Source organism: Daucus carota, chromosome 7, assembly GCF_001625215.2.
Source record: "Daucus carota subsp. sativus chromosome 7, DH1 v3.0, whole genome shotgun sequence".
Lineage (NCBI taxonomy): Eukaryota > Viridiplantae > Streptophyta > Magnoliopsida > Apiales > Apiaceae > Daucus > Daucus carota.
The window spans coordinates 2,960,939-2,976,587 of record NC_030387.2 but is presented as its reverse complement, the minus strand read 5'-3'; the positions used below and the strand labels follow the sequence as shown (position 1 = coordinate 2,976,587).

General features: G+C 33.2%; 1 protein-coding gene across 2 annotated transcripts; it reads right to left on the bottom strand.

Annotated features, from left to right (window-relative positions):
- Positions 1 to 10,693: 10,693 nt before the first annotated feature.
- On the bottom strand, positions 10,694 to 13,132 carry LOC108195353 (uncharacterized). 2 transcript variants are annotated; one of them, XM_017362316.2, is made up of 3 exons: positions 12,245 to 13,132; positions 12,035 to 12,136; positions 10,694 to 11,916 (listed from the first exon to the last, which is right to left on the bottom strand). In XM_017362316.2, the coding sequence occupies exons 1-3, from the start codon at positions 12,913 to 12,915 to the stop codon at positions 10,755 to 10,757; spliced, it is 1,935 nt and encodes a 644-aa protein (XP_017217805.1). In that variant the 5' UTR covers positions 12,916 to 13,132; the 3' UTR covers positions 10,694 to 10,754. The 2 variants fall into 2 exon arrangements, with proteins under 2 accessions (XP_017217805.1, XP_017217804.1); XM_017362315.2 differs by having other exon boundaries at positions 12,035 to 13,132.
- Between the last annotated feature and the right edge of the window lie 2,517 nt (positions 13,133 to 15,649).

Here is a 15,649-nt window from a genome sequence, read left to right as displayed (position 1 = left end):
AGAACCTAGCAAACACACTCACGTAGAGCTACTTTCACCAGCATACATCTTCCCTTTTCCTTTCCCGACAGCAGCAGAGGACATATTCTTTCCTTTGCCATCCTCCCGATTTTCTTTGATAAAAATTCCCACCTGATGCCTGATAGCTTGATGTCAAATCGGTTCGTCTTCAATGATGATGATCTCCTTATTTTTTCCATTGACGGAGTTTCTTTCAGGAGAGAATATACTATGATTTGGTTGAATGGATAGCATCTAAAATGACGGAAAAATCCGATCCGAATGGATACCCAACCGTTTCGACCCGAATAGATCTCACTGAACCCGATATTTTGGATTTGGATTTGGATTTGATTTTTAGATCCCAACGAGTTTGGATTTGAATTTGGATATTAGATATTCCGTATCGAAACCCGACCCGAAATCCAAATCCGATCCGAACCCGATCCAAGCCCGAAACCTGAAAAAAAATCCAAACACACACACACGTTTATGTATATATTATATACTTATATATAATAAGCGTAAGGGAGATAATTTGGTCGCATGGTCCTATGGTCCAAAGGCTTATCTTGGATCTTATATTGAACAAATAAGAACCGTTAGATTAGAACAAAATTAAATTCCGTTCTATAAGGAAACTGACATCTACTTACATGTTTATAATTCCTTTTCTGAATCTAAAACAAATTCTGTGTTTCATGTGTTTTTGATTTTTTTAATCCAAAATAAATATTTCCTACAAAATAATTTTTATCCATCGGATCGTATATTGAACAAATAAACACCGTCAGATTAGAACAAAAATAACATCTGTTTCATAAGACAACTGATATCTACTTGCATGTTTATAATTCCTTTCCTGAATTCAAAACAAATTCTGTATTTCATGTGTTTATGATTTTTTTAATCCAAAATAAATATTTTCTACCAATTTTATTTATAGAATCATATAAATCGCACCGTCACAAAATTATTTTTACCTAATATATTTTTAAATTAATAAGCCCGATTTATGTGAGGAACGAATACAAAAACTTTTTTTTTAATCCGAAACAAATTCTACCATGTTATTACATGTTTATGATTCATCTTCTTAATTCAAAACAAATTGTGTTTATCAATTTTAATCTCGAACCATAAAAATTTTTAGAAAAATATTTAAATCACATTATATAATCTAATAGGAGTTGGCGTCACATATTTTACTTAAAATAATTTAAAATTTGATAGAAAGAATTTAATAGTTTGGCATGATACATATAATTTTAATTTATTATTATAAAATAATTTTTTTCACACCATTTAAAATATATTTAAAAATTTATAAATAATTAAAAAGCTCCCGTGCCTTGCACGGGCTATAAGCTAGTATATATATATATGTATATGTATGTGTATAGAGTAATACTAATATACTTTTTTTCAATTTTAAATATACTATATTTTTTTTTGTCAGAAAATATAAATATATACTATATTTTGTTTATAATATATATACAGGTAAAGTGTGAATGTCTATATTCTTGGGTGATAGTGTCTTTTTTTTGTTTAACCAAGCATATATTGAAGATTTGTGTTTAGAAATTATTAAATACGGTTCGAGATTTTATTAATGTGTAAAATTTTATTATTAGTGTTGTTTAATTTTCAATATAATGAAATTCAAGGACGATGAAATCAAAAATAATATATTTACAATACTATTTATATTTCGGGATCGGATTTTGGATAAACCCAAATAAACCCGAACCCGATCCAAAAATCGTGGATTTGGATTTAGATTTTGATTTGGATTTTAAAAATAATTTGGATTTGGATATCTCGAATATGTGAACCGATCCAACCTGTTGTCATCCCTAATAGCATCTCCCTACGAAGGCCAAAACCAGCGCCGATGTCAAGCTGCTCCCGAATAGCAGCAATCGGAGAGGGCACTTCAACCTCTATCCATTATTATATTAAATAAAATACTTAGTAAATTATATTTTTTTGGATCAAATATTATATATAATATTTTTTTTATATCTGATAGTCAATTATTTTTAGGAATTTTATCAAATATACTTTTTTAACATTTTAATTGCAATAATAAAATATAGGGCTTTTTTCATAAATACCCAAGTCAAAAAAAGATTTGCAAAACTACTGTCATTTTTTAAAACAAATTGCAAAAATACTGTTATTCAAATTTTTTTGCAAAAATACGATTTTGCATATGCAACCAAATCTGCAACTACGAGCAACCATATTTGCAACTACATATGTAATTAACTTTGAAAAATTGCTAAAATTTTATTAAATTGCATAATAAGTTGCAATTAGTTGCAAAAGTATAAAAATGAATGTCCCTGAAGGGCCAAAACCAAAATTAACTAGTATTGCAACCTCAAACAACCGTCACCAACCATAACTTTCTAGAGATAAAGCATAAAAAGAAATAGAAGCATATCATGAGCACCTAAAATCAACACCAGCAGCCACTTTTGGAAGCGTCTACTCCGACCTTTCTCACTTCTTTTGACTCATCTTTTGTATGTACGCCATCTTTCTCCACTCATCTTTCCCATGTATTTATCGTTTTTTTCGAATCAATTTGATTCCCCAAGATCTAATATCCTAATCAACAATCTATCTCATCAATTGAAATTTGATGGAGCTGATAATGAAAAAAAACGAGACACAAAAATAAGGAGAAAAGAGCGAGGAGAGGAGAAGGAGATAGAGAGAGAGCGAGGAGGTGAGAGGTGAAGGCGGAAGAGAGAGACAGAGAATAGAGGGACGGAGATAGAGAGTGAGCGAGACGGCCTGGAGCAAAGGGAGAGAAGGGGAAGAGTCCGACCGTATACTGCAAATGGATTGTTATTTTTTAAAAAAGAAAGTAAATCTGCAATTTTTGGGTGAAGGTTGTATTATTGTAATTAAAATGTTAAAACGAGGTATATTTGATAAATACCCTAAAATATTCTCCCAAAAATTGCATATTTACTTTCTTTTTTCAAAACTAAGTTCTGACTCTTCCCCTTCTCTCCTCTTGCTCCCCGTCTCCGCTCACTCTTTGTCTCCCTCTTCTACCTCCATCTCTCCTATCCTCACGCTCTCTCTATCTTTTCCTCGTCTTTTCTCATTCTCTCTCTCTGTCTCATCTTTTCATTGCAAGCTCTCTCAGACTTCAATTGATGAGATAAATTGTTAATTAAGATTTCAGATCTTGGGAAAATTAAATTGATTCTTAAAAATGATAAATAGATGGGAAAGATGAGTGGAGAAAGATGGCGAACACACACAAGATGAGTCGAAAAGAAGTCAGAATGGTCGAAGTAGATACTTCTAAAAGTGGTTGTTGGTGTTGACTTTATGTGCTCATGATATGCCTTTGTTTCTTGTTATGCTTCATTTCTTTAGGAAGTTTTGGTTAGTGACCGTTCCTTGTGGTCGCAATACTTGTTGATTTTGCTTTTTGCCGAGCAGGGCATATATTTTTCTGCCTTTGCAACTAATTGCAACTTATTATGCAACTTAATATAATTTTAGCAATTTTCTTAAAAAGTTACATATGTAGTTGAAAGTATGGTTACTCGTAGTTGTAGAATTGGTTGCATATTCAAAATCGTATTTTCAAAAAAAAAATCGAATCATAATATTTTTGCAATTTGTTTTAAAAAATGATAGTATTTTTGTATATTTCTTCTTTTTTTTAACGTAGGAACCCGCAGCCGCTACCCTTCGGTGCGTACTAGGTAAACCCACGAGCTCACGCAATAGCCTGCAAACTACGTGAAACAAGGTAAACCGCACTTAAGCGACAGGCTCTAATCTAATATTTCTTTTTGACTTGGGTATTTATGAAAAAAACTCTACTTTTATGATATATTAAAATAAATTTATATATAATTTTAAGAATTTTATTTATTAAAACTTTTAGATTTCATTTTTATAAAATAAATAATGATAAGTAAATATTTACATTTATAACATATTAGTAGTTTGTTTTTAAAAATATATTATCTTGCGACTACAGATATAAAATGATTTTTAGAAATACAAAATTATTTACATGAGCACTCATTATGTTTAAAACGGGATATTATTTTCAAGGCGAATTATCTTGTATACTGTTTTTTCAATCTTATTTTCAAAAATACTATCTTCTCCAATCTTATTTTCACCTTCTCTAAAATTTTTTCAAAAATACTATCTTTTTGAAAATATTTTCTAAAAATACGGTGATTGCATATGGTTGTATTCAGTTGCATATGGTTGCATTCAGTTGATTCTATTGCAATCTAAAGGCCCCGCCAGGGGCACATCCGTTGTAACTTACAGTTTTCAGTTGCATATGAGGTTGCATTTAGTTGCATATGAGGTTGCATTCAGTTGATTCCATTGCAATCTAATGGCCCCGCCAGGGGCACCCATACATCAGTTGTAACTTATAGTTTTCAGTTGCATTTAGTTGCATATGAGGTTGCATTCAGTTGATTCTATTGCAATCTAATCGCTCCGCCAGGGGCACCCATACATCAGTTGCAACTTACTGTTTTCAGTTGCATTTAGTTGCATATGAGGTTGCATTCAGTTGATTCTATTGCAATCTAATAGCCCCGCCAGGGGCACTCATACATCAGTTGCAACTTACAGTTTTCAGTTGCATTTAGTTGCATATGAGGTTGCATGCAACCTCATATGCAACGGAAAACTTTAAGTTGCAACTGATGTATGGGTGCCCCTGGCGGGGCCATTAGATTCCAATAGAATCAACTGAATACCAGGATTTTTGAAAATATTTTAGAGAAGGTAGTATTTTTGAAAATAAGATTGGAGAAGGTAGTATTTTTGAAAATAAGATTAAAAACGTGGTTATGAATAAAAAAAGCCCTGTTTTCAATGAGGATGCTGCTTGCCGTATTTGCAACAAACCAATTGCAGGCTCTCCTACATTTACATGTATTAGTCCTGATGAAAATGTCAACTGTCAAACTTTCTACTTGCACAAGATTTGTGCCGAATTGCCCTTGCAGATAAACCACCATAAGCACAACATACACCCTCTGGCTCTCTTTCCTCACACTGATGCTCACATCTATGTACTCTACTCTAATGTAATTTTTAATTCTAATTATTTTACAGGATGGAAAAAATCATTCATCTCAGATTCCACCATCAAGGTAAATTCAAGAGTACAGGATATGTTGGTGGGACAGAGACATGTGTATATGATGTTGAGACTGAAATTTTTTCATATACAGTACTTATGGAGCATGTGAAAGATGATCTGAAATATTCAGAGATCGGAGGAGTTTATGCAAGCACAAAGAAATTGGGTGATTGGAAGTTGCTGACGAGTGATTCGGAGCTTACTGGACTAGTTGACCAAACTAATAGCAGCGAGTTTATTGATTTTTACATCGATAATGTCATCGACATGAGTGTAGACCCTATCAAAAAAATGCAGCCGCATGTGGTGATAAGGCCAAGACCTAATTTAGTTGCAGGTACTATATTGTTATTGTTTACTTCTTGCAAATAATCCTATTAAATTGAATTTTCCGTTGTCTGCACTATTTTACACTATAATTTTGTACTTTTGTAGGTAAAAAACCCCCGAAGCGCCAGTTGACAACCACTCATCAACTGCAACAGCAGAAAAACAAAAAAGCGAGGAATTTGGGTTCAGAGAACTAGCCAAAAGAAGGTATTCGAAAGTCACCACGACTGAATAAATTGGAAAAATGCAATGCCAAACCTGTGACTTGTAATGCTACGACTGCGAAAAGAAAATTGGAATTGCAAAATGGACCAGATGAAGATGAAAAAATGGGAGAGAATGAGGTTCAGAATGAGGTTCAGGTTAGACATTTAATTTCCAATCAAATATTATATTCAGATCGACTATAATTGTTTCTACTAAATTTTTACAGAGTCAGAGCACCATACTACCCCCTCCACCACCTTTGACAGAGTATGAAAGACAAAGGACACTACGTGTCGAGCAAAATAATGAAGTTTTTTTTGTTTACAATTAATGGTAATAACCTTGGATTTTGCATAATCACTGTCAGCCCTCCACCCGGTGGTGCAGATTATTTTATTTGCCAAATTTTATTATTTTCAAGTAGAAAATATTAACGTTGACAAAAACTTGCAGTTTTAGTTCCTAAACGGCCTAGAGGAAAAACTAGGATGGACAAAGTTCATACGAGAACCTTTGACAAGAGAGTTGTCATTGGGATGAATGACGATTTCCAGCCCATTGCGGAAAATGACAAAGTATTATCGGAATTAAGTTGCTTCCTGGGAACACTTGCTAAACGATGTGTGCCCCTAACTTCTGTAACTTGACGCCATGTTCCGAAAAGCTTGAGGACAACTATGTGGAATTATGTCAAGGTAATTTTGGTGGAATTTATATTGCTTAATTTAGAGAAGTTTTAATTAGGGTCATTCAACTATATGTCAATAATATAAGTGAAATCGACTCAACCATTCACTATCAGCCTAGAGAATTAATAGGGGCTGAGTATATTAGAAAACTGAATTAAGAGGACAACTGATTATTAGAGCTAAATATATTAGGTATGCCTATTGTGCTTATTGTTTCTTATTGTTATATTGCAAGGCGCGATATATAGTTCCCGATGTGTCGAACCAAGGCACGTCATTATACCACTTATGAAAATGATGAAATGAGGTTGAGCAATAGACCAGATGACATTCCTCTTGAGAGTTTCAAACTACTCTTGGAATATTGGAATGATGACAGTAGTAAGGTATAATTTTGATTTAAGCTTTTAGGCTGTGTCGGGATCATAAGAAAATAATTTCTAATAATTTATGCAGGAAAAAGAAAGGAAAAATATAATAGCCCGGAGTGCATATGTTGACAGTCACACTCTTGGTCCAAAAAGTCTTGCACAACATCGGAATAAGATGGTATGAAAATATTTATATGATTATTTGTACTTGATCGTGTGTTTCATATCACCTGTTCATTGCATGTGTCTAAGGTATGTTCTGTGTTTTTTGTTTTATTTTACTAGAAAAAGATAGCGGCAGATGATAGTGAACCATGCGATGCAGAGGTTTTCATTAAAACTCGGGCGCGAGATAAAAAACGTGAGTACAAGATCAAACCTGACAAAATGGAGAAAAAAAATTGTAAGTTTTTTATCCCACATTCATTGGTGAAATGTTTTCTATTTTATGTTTCAATCAATTAAAAACTGAATTTTTATATCTATCAATTTGTAGGAGGACATTACCAAAAAAATTTGCAGTGCAGATGACGCTACTAATCAAGTTGGAGTAAAACATGGTCCTAATTGGCTCAAAGGGAGGTATGCTAAGCCACCAATGCATACTTCTAATGCCCCAACAGATACATATGTTAAAGAGCTGACCATAAAGATAAAGGAAGGCCTTGCTGCTGAGTTGGAGGAGAAAGTGAAGAAAGTAGAGACTGAATTTCAGGACAAAGTGAAGAAAGTCGAAGCAGGAGTTGATCATAAGGTGCAGAAGACTTTGGAATTTGCTCTTACGAAACTTGGACAAGCCAACCCGGATATCATTATTGAAATCCCAGAGTTGTGTGCCATGGTCGCAAGTGAAGATGAAGATGGTACACCTTTAACTGGAGGCAGTACTAGCTTCTAGTGTGACTGCTATCTAAGTTTACAAACTTATAATTCCAAACCAAGTAATCTTTAACTAGTTTATTTTAAGTTAAAAATATTGTGATTGCCGTAGTTTTTGAGTTGTCATGGTTTATCTAAGTAGGTTTTGGCTGTATGGTTGTGTGGATGGTTAAATATTTAGAAGATTGAGGTGGATGGCTGGATATTTGAGGTGGATGTTTAAATATTTGGATGTTTTTGGTTGTGAATTGATTTATTGGGATTGTCTAGTTTCAATGATCATTTCATGTTGGTTTTTGTTAAACTGTTACAAAAGTATATCAAATGTTCTATTTGCCTAAGTATAAATGTTACAATAGCTTTTCAAACTGTTACATTAGGTTTCAATATGGTACTGGAAATGTGACCCCACATGTGGGACCTACATGCAACGTCAGCATGCCACGTCAGAAGGTGGTCCCCACAAGTGGGACCCACTCCACGTCAGCATGTGGGACCCACATGCCACGTCAGCATGCTGACGTGGCACATCTGGGACCACAGTGGGCCCCAATTTTTAAAAAAACATGTGACACTCTAAGGTAACATATATTCAAGTTGTATTAGTCATATGTTATGTTACAATAGCATCCTATGGTATCATAAAAATACATGTTACCATAGAGGAAAACTAAGTTAGGTTAGGTATCCTAAGGTATCATCAATATACCTAACATAAAATTTATGTTACCTTAGCCAAAAATGGGGTTTAAGTAACATAAAGGCCGTCCTAATGGACGAGGGAAATGGAACTAAGGGTAGTAGGGATGACATAGCATCCCATAAGGAAACTCTTCTTTGATGTCAATGTTTATAAATTTCAGAGAAGGGATTTTTTTTGAATTTCTCATAGTTAATTTCATCATGATAATAAAAGTTTCGTTATGTAAGATACTAGCTATATCACATTTCTTAGGTTTGGAATTCATTGTATGCCACAATACCAATGCTATATTAGTCCCGGCACACTATAAGATGATAATTCTAGTCAAAAGTACATATTTTTTTTAACTAGAAATTTGCCAAACAATTTGCTCAAATGCAGTTTCAATCTCAAACTCCAATTAGGTAGTTTATAATTAAGGGGAGGTGGCAATTATTCTATCTTAAATGGGTTAGCAAGTATAATTATATAAAAACACATTAATTAGAAAATCAAATGTGATTCATATTAAGAAATAAAAACTTGTCCTTTGTTTGAGAATATTTACGACACATTTATGTGGGGTTTGCTTTTATTTCATGGTACCTCTAGAAGTTGAGGTTACACGTTATCTACCGAGTGTTAGATAAGTCTTAGTGCTCCTACTACTTGATCTTATTCAAATTAATCAACTTTTATGAAGATTCTTTTTTTTTTTTTTTGGCTCTTTTCACCATCTTGTTTAGTGTATGATAAAATGTTGCTAATTTGGTGGTTTCTTTGATAACAAGGTTTTTCCTAAGTTGATGACTCCTTATTCCATACTCCCTCCGTCCCAGCAGGATGCTTATGTACACTGTTTGCACGCATTTTGAGGCTCTCGTAAAGTATAGTTTTATAACGTACTTTAAATTTTTTCTTTTTTTGAATAAAAGTTTAAACGTCAAACTTTTTTTCGGGATTTTTTTCAAAAATAAATATATAATATAAGTATACTTTATAAGAGCATTAAAATGCGTGCCAAAAAGTAACGTAAAAAACCTGGTGGGACGGAGGGAGTATTTGTTAACTAATGGTTCATAGATAAGTATTAGTATTACTTCTACTTCATATTATTCAACTTGATTCTTGTGTTGACTCTTTTCATTAGATTGCACGCATCATATGAAGAGAATGATAAAACTGCAGTAATTTAGTGATTTGTTTCAACTTAAAGAACCACCACCTATAAACATCTAGTGTTTACCTAAATTCTAGTGTTTACCTAAAAATTGAAAATGGTTAGTAGTTTTGACTATGTCTCAGTAGTTAATCAAATCACTACACATGATCTGTTATCACATGTGTTGACTGTTGTACCAAGCTTTGATGCCTTGGATTTCCTCATATTACCTTTACTTAATGGGGTGCTAATTTCAAAACTTCTTACATCAAAAATATGGGTAACTTCCAACAATGGGCACCAACTATTGGTTGAAGAGTCTAGCAATCACCCCGGTCAATTACGCTATCAAACAATATTAGAGGATGGTTATTTAGAATTATCACTCAATCATCCTTCTATTGGTCAGGTAATGCAAGTTACCATAACATTATGCAAATACTCTTTATCCCCTTTACACAACTATTACATGCATGACCCTGAATTATCCTCTTTATAATTGTTTTTTGTTTAGTATTTGAACTTGTTATTTTGAAACTCTTGTAATCATGTATGATTCTTATGAGCCAAACTAATAGGCTTTATAATTTCTCGAAAAATGTCTTATATTTAATATAATTGATGAAATAATAGTATCTATTAAATATAATTAATATAAGAATATTATCAAAGAATATTTAAATACTCCATGTTTTTTTTCAATATGAAGTCAATAATATATTTACTTTTTTTGAAGAAGAAGAAGTCAATAATATATAAAAATTAGTTGAAGATGTTTAAAAATAATTTTTTTAAATGTTTGTAAAATAAATTGATGTCATTTAAAGAGATGGGTTACTTTCGATATATATTTATTTTTATTTTTATTTTTTTCTAACGTATAAGTATTTCCACTCGGGTCAGCCCTATTATTGATAATGTACAATTTTTTGATTATTAATCCTGTTGCTCCCCCAAGAGTTTACTGGCACAGCTTGCACATGCAAGAATTCCACAGCCATCACATTCCAAAACGCAGTCAGGGAGGAAGAATTCTTTTAAGCATTGGGAACTAAGCGTATGAGGTATGAGGACTTGTTTCTTGTTAGCCTCTTGATAACTAATGCAAGTGTGTGTGGTTTATTCCTAATTTTTTATGAAAATAATATTGTTTATTACTCAATGTAGTGCAATAATTAGGGGCGCTAAAAATTACATGAAAAAGCTTGAATACAATAAAAACAAAAAAAAATATAAACTTGATATAAAATGCAGAACAATGAACATGCTTCATAGTTCATATATAAATACTGTGAGTACTTCGATAGAAGGGCGCTCTGTTGTTGGCCTGTTTTTCGCCCAAGAGTTTACTGGCACAGCCGGCACATGCAAGAATTCCGCAGCCATCACATTCCAAAAAGCATTCTGGGAGGGAGAAATGTGTTAAGCATTGGGAACAAGTGTCTGTGGACTTGTTTCTTGTTAGGTTCTTGATAACTAATGCAAGTGTGTGTGGTTTATCCATGATAAAAACTTTAATGCTCCCTCCTAACTTCATATTGCTGATAACGCCCAAGCAATAACGGTGAAATGAATGTTCAGATTCACTGCAATGATAGAGCAATTCTTGGTTGTTGACTCGTTCCTCACAGATTTCACAGTAGAATACCCCCTCGTAGAAGAATGGTGGATATCTCAAGGTTAGGGGGTGAGTTTCATATTTGTGTTTCGCGCTACTTGGAAAAAATATACAATATTTCTTCATTTGGAAATTACTGCAAGTTTCACATGCATATACCATATCATTTTCAATTGTCGACCCACTTACACAACACCTGGAATTAGAAGAGAAACGCTGAACAAGGGAGTGGTGCTTGTGAGATTTGTGTTTTATCCTGGTTGGTAAGAATGCACAACGGATATCAATATTGATATCACATGTCTGGCAATGGTAGTAGAATCCATTTGTCACAAGGTAGCAAGACTCACAGAGAACATCATAATAGAATTTACCGGGCTTCTGAAGCAAGAGAGAATGATTAGGGTGAAAATGGGATGCTCCTACAGGTAGCTTCTGTGGCAACTTAGTCGCGCAGAAGGAATGGAGAAAGAAACCGCATTGGATACAAGCATAGTATGACGGATGAGAAACCGTTATAGGTTGAATGCATCCATTACATATCAGCGTCCTTCTGCCATCATTATCGTCCTCATCGTTCTCACTAACAGTACACAAGAGCTGTTGTAATGGATGGATCTCGTGACTCCAGTGTTTTTCAATTATGTGTGGATCATTAGGTGCTGTTGACATAGTAACACAGTTTTCCCCTTCATCTTTTAAGTCAATTTGGGACTTGGCACACTGAGTTACAATGAGATCAAACATTGATTCTTGGCTAGGCAGAGGAAATTGTAGCAGATCAGATTCATTGTCAATGTCATCTGCTTCATCCTTATTTCTGAAAACAGCAAATAATATTATATAAATTTAGAGTTGACAGTACTGGTAAACACGACTTTCTGACAAACTAAAAAAAATGTTAAATAGCCAAAATCAAACACATATAGAGTACTCACCGCATGGATACTGTGGATGTGGAACATTTCATGTGCACAAAATATGTGCATTTATGGCAATAGTACACCCAGTAGCTTTTGCATACAAATTCACCGCAGATACTGCAAAATTGCTTGAAATAACGATGAATGTCAGGAATGGAGTAGATGAGATTAAGAGGGTGATGGTGGTAACTAGGATTTGGGATAATATAAGGGGAAAAGGCACACCTCTTGTGGACCACAAAATCACAGGTGGTGCAAGCATAGAAATAGTCTTTAGCCTCCTCATTACAAGCATCACACTGGAACAAAGATTCCTTCTTCATTAATGTGAGTGTGTGCTCCTTGTGTCCTTCATGATGAAGCACTCTTTGCTCAAAAGCACAAAACACACACACATTAAACTCACAGTCGTAACATGCATAACAGATCTTCACAGAACGAGTACAAACACTACAGATGTGACCATCAGGCTGAGGAAACAGAGCAAGAGGGTGTATGTTGTGCTTATGGTGGTTTATCTGCAAGGGCAATTCGGCACAGATCTTGTGCAAGTAGAAATTTTGACAATTGACATTTTCATCAGGATTAGTACATGTAAATGTAGGAGAGCCTGCAATTGGTTTGTTGCAAATACGGCAAGCAGCATCCTCACTGAAAATATTATCCTCTTTTAAACATAATGAGTGCTCATGTAAATAAACTGATATGGGCAATTCTGAACAGGTCTTGTGCAGGAAGATGCTTTGACGATCACTGAGCCTAGTATCAGTAAACCAATATCCCACAGAGCCTTCAATTGATTCGTTGCACGTATGGCATCTGATAAAATCTTGTCGAAAATTACACTCTTCGAATGTGTATCCAGAATTGCTGAAGTACTCAAACACCGACTTCATTTTTGTGTGGGGGAAGAGATTTAGAATTAGGATTCAAAATTTACTGGAAGGATAATTTGGTGCTGGGATTGAATATATATTTATGAGAAGACTGCAAGTCATATATACCAAAATCAAGAACCTAAACTATCAAACTTTAGCTTTTACTTTAAATTTACAAGTGAATGTAGGAATAAACAATGTCTCTGTTTCTTTACTTTATTCGACTTTAAGTAAAGACAAAGTTATACCAGAAGCTAACACAGAAGAACTAATGTACATATATGTAGCAGAACCTACCAATCTACCATAGGTTTTTAAACTGATATGGGTAATTGAGTAACTCTTAACAAGCCTCGTTTGAATATCAATTTGTTTAGCACAGGTACATGCAAAAGAGCCTGTAACTGTTTTTAAAAATCATATACCCACATACATATACACTTCGAATGTGTCAAACCTCACCGAAAACATTATTTATATTATAACTCAAAATATGTAAATATCAAAAAATTATCAAAAATTATCAGCTTTCTATAACAGCGCTTTTTCTAATAGCACAACGGTTTTAACAACACTCTCAAACATACCGTTATTTTGTTTTTGTTGAGCTTTGTCTCCTATTATGTTGGCTTGAGTTGGTGCAGAATCCTTTATATCCGAAACAACAATCTTAGTATCTTACTGATAGAATAATTATCTGGTGGTGGGCTTGAACATACTTCAAAGGCGAGCACAAGTCATATTTACACCAAAATCAAGTACTATCAAAGTACTTTATCTTTTACTTTATATTTTGAAGTGAATTTAGAATTTAACTTTTTTTTTGAAATACTCTTTATCACACGGCATTGCAGATCACACTCAACCATTCACATGGTATTCACATTCTGCACTGTTAAACTTCGCTCCACCTTGTCCACAAGCCCCATTCAGATGTTATACTCATTCTCAAGTGAACTGCTTTGTGAAACTTCATTCCTCCTTTCCTCATCCAGATCAAGTTTGAATTATTATAACAAGACATAATTTTTTTTCCTTCGGGATCCTAAAAACGGGTTCTGATAAATTCTGTCCGAATTTGTGATAAAATCGGAATCAGAATATTTCGTTTAAATTTTATAATTGAAAATTACAATCGCAGATGAACCAGTTTGGTTTCTGTTTTGGCATAGTCAATCCGAGATGGTTCAATTTTTATAACATAAAAATCATTAATAGAACTACCACTAGTGTTGACAAATTACATAAAGCACTGATATGTTTTATATCATATACAAATATACTTGTCCCTCTGTTACAAAATAATAATCACTCTGATTTTTTACACGCAATTCGAGGAGGGAAAAAATCATATTTTTACATGTTATTTTTAAACTTTTTTTGGAATAAAAAAATAGATTTTAAACTTTTATTTAGAATTTAATCTTTTTTATGAATAATATGTTTCTTTTACACCCAAAATACATGTAAAAAATCAAAATGATAATTATCTTGGAATGGAGGGAGTAGTCCTGAAACAATATTCAATCCATTCCAAATTACATTTTTCAGTTTTTTAGAAGTCAAATCGACTTATCTTTGACGATATTAAAATATATTTATTTATTGTTTAAAAAATATAAAGTACATTTTAAAATAAACTACTTTCTTTGTCCCATCAATATACTTATATAAAGGAGAAGTGAGGGGCGTGTATGTGGCGCCTCACAGATATCTACGTTCAATTTCTCTAAATCTTTAGATGAAAAATATCAAAAATAAAAACTAATTTTATAATTTTGGATGAAAAATATCAGAAATATAAAATATCTTTTTTAGTTTGGGATATATTGGAAGCAAGTTTCAGGACTACCTTATTCAAAATATCAAAAACAAGATGTACCTACCTTTTTTAGTATCAAAATTTGGAAGAAAGTTTCAAATTATGATTTTTATATTAAAAATATCAAAAATAAAAATTACCTTCTTTAGTTTCGGATATATTGGAAGAAAATTTCAAAATTACCTTTTTCATTATATCAAAAATAAAAAACTACCTACCCGTAATAAATATCAAATCAGAATTTGAAATTTTTTTCCAATTATTTTGATACCAAAAAAAGCGAAACTATCTGCCATATTTTTTGGGAAAAGTGTATATCAAAAACAGAAAATATTTTTGATAAGCCAGCCCTTATAAATTGAGTTCAGGCATCATAAAATTTAACATAAACAATTTTTTTGTGCCTATTTATTTTCTCCATTTGATACAATTATGGTGGTTTATCTGCAAGGGCAATTCGGCACAGATCTTGTGCAAGTAGAAATTTTGACAGTTGACATTTTCATCAGGATTAGTACATGTAAATGTAGGAGAGCCTGCAATTGGTTTGTTGCAAATACGGCAAGCAGCATCCTCACTGAAAATATTATCATCTTTTAAACATAATGAGTGCTCATGTAAATAAACTGATATGGGCAATTCTGAACAGGTCTTGTGCAGGAAGATGCTTTGACGATCACTGAGCCTAGTATCAGTAAACCAATATCCCACAGAGCCTTCAATTGATTCGTTGCACGTATGGCATCTGAAAACATCTTGTGGAAAATTATACTCTTCGAATGTGTATCCAGAATTGCTGAAGTACTCAAACACCGACTTCATTTTTGTGTGGGGGAAGAGATTTAGAATTAGGATTCAAAATTTACTGGAAGGATAATTTGGTGCTGGGATTGAATATATATATATGAGAAGACTGCAAGTCATATATAC

Bases quoted from the DNA above. Each gene is read 5' to 3' on its own strand.
- LOC108195353 (XM_017362315.2), bottom strand. From the start codon at position 12,915: ATGAAGTCGGTGTTTGAGTACTTCAGCAATTCTGGATACACATTCGAA. The intron at 11,917-12,034 runs GTGAGTACTCTA...TGCTGTTTTCAG, and splicing joins ACATCCACAGTATCCATGCG to AAATAAGGATGAAGCAGATG.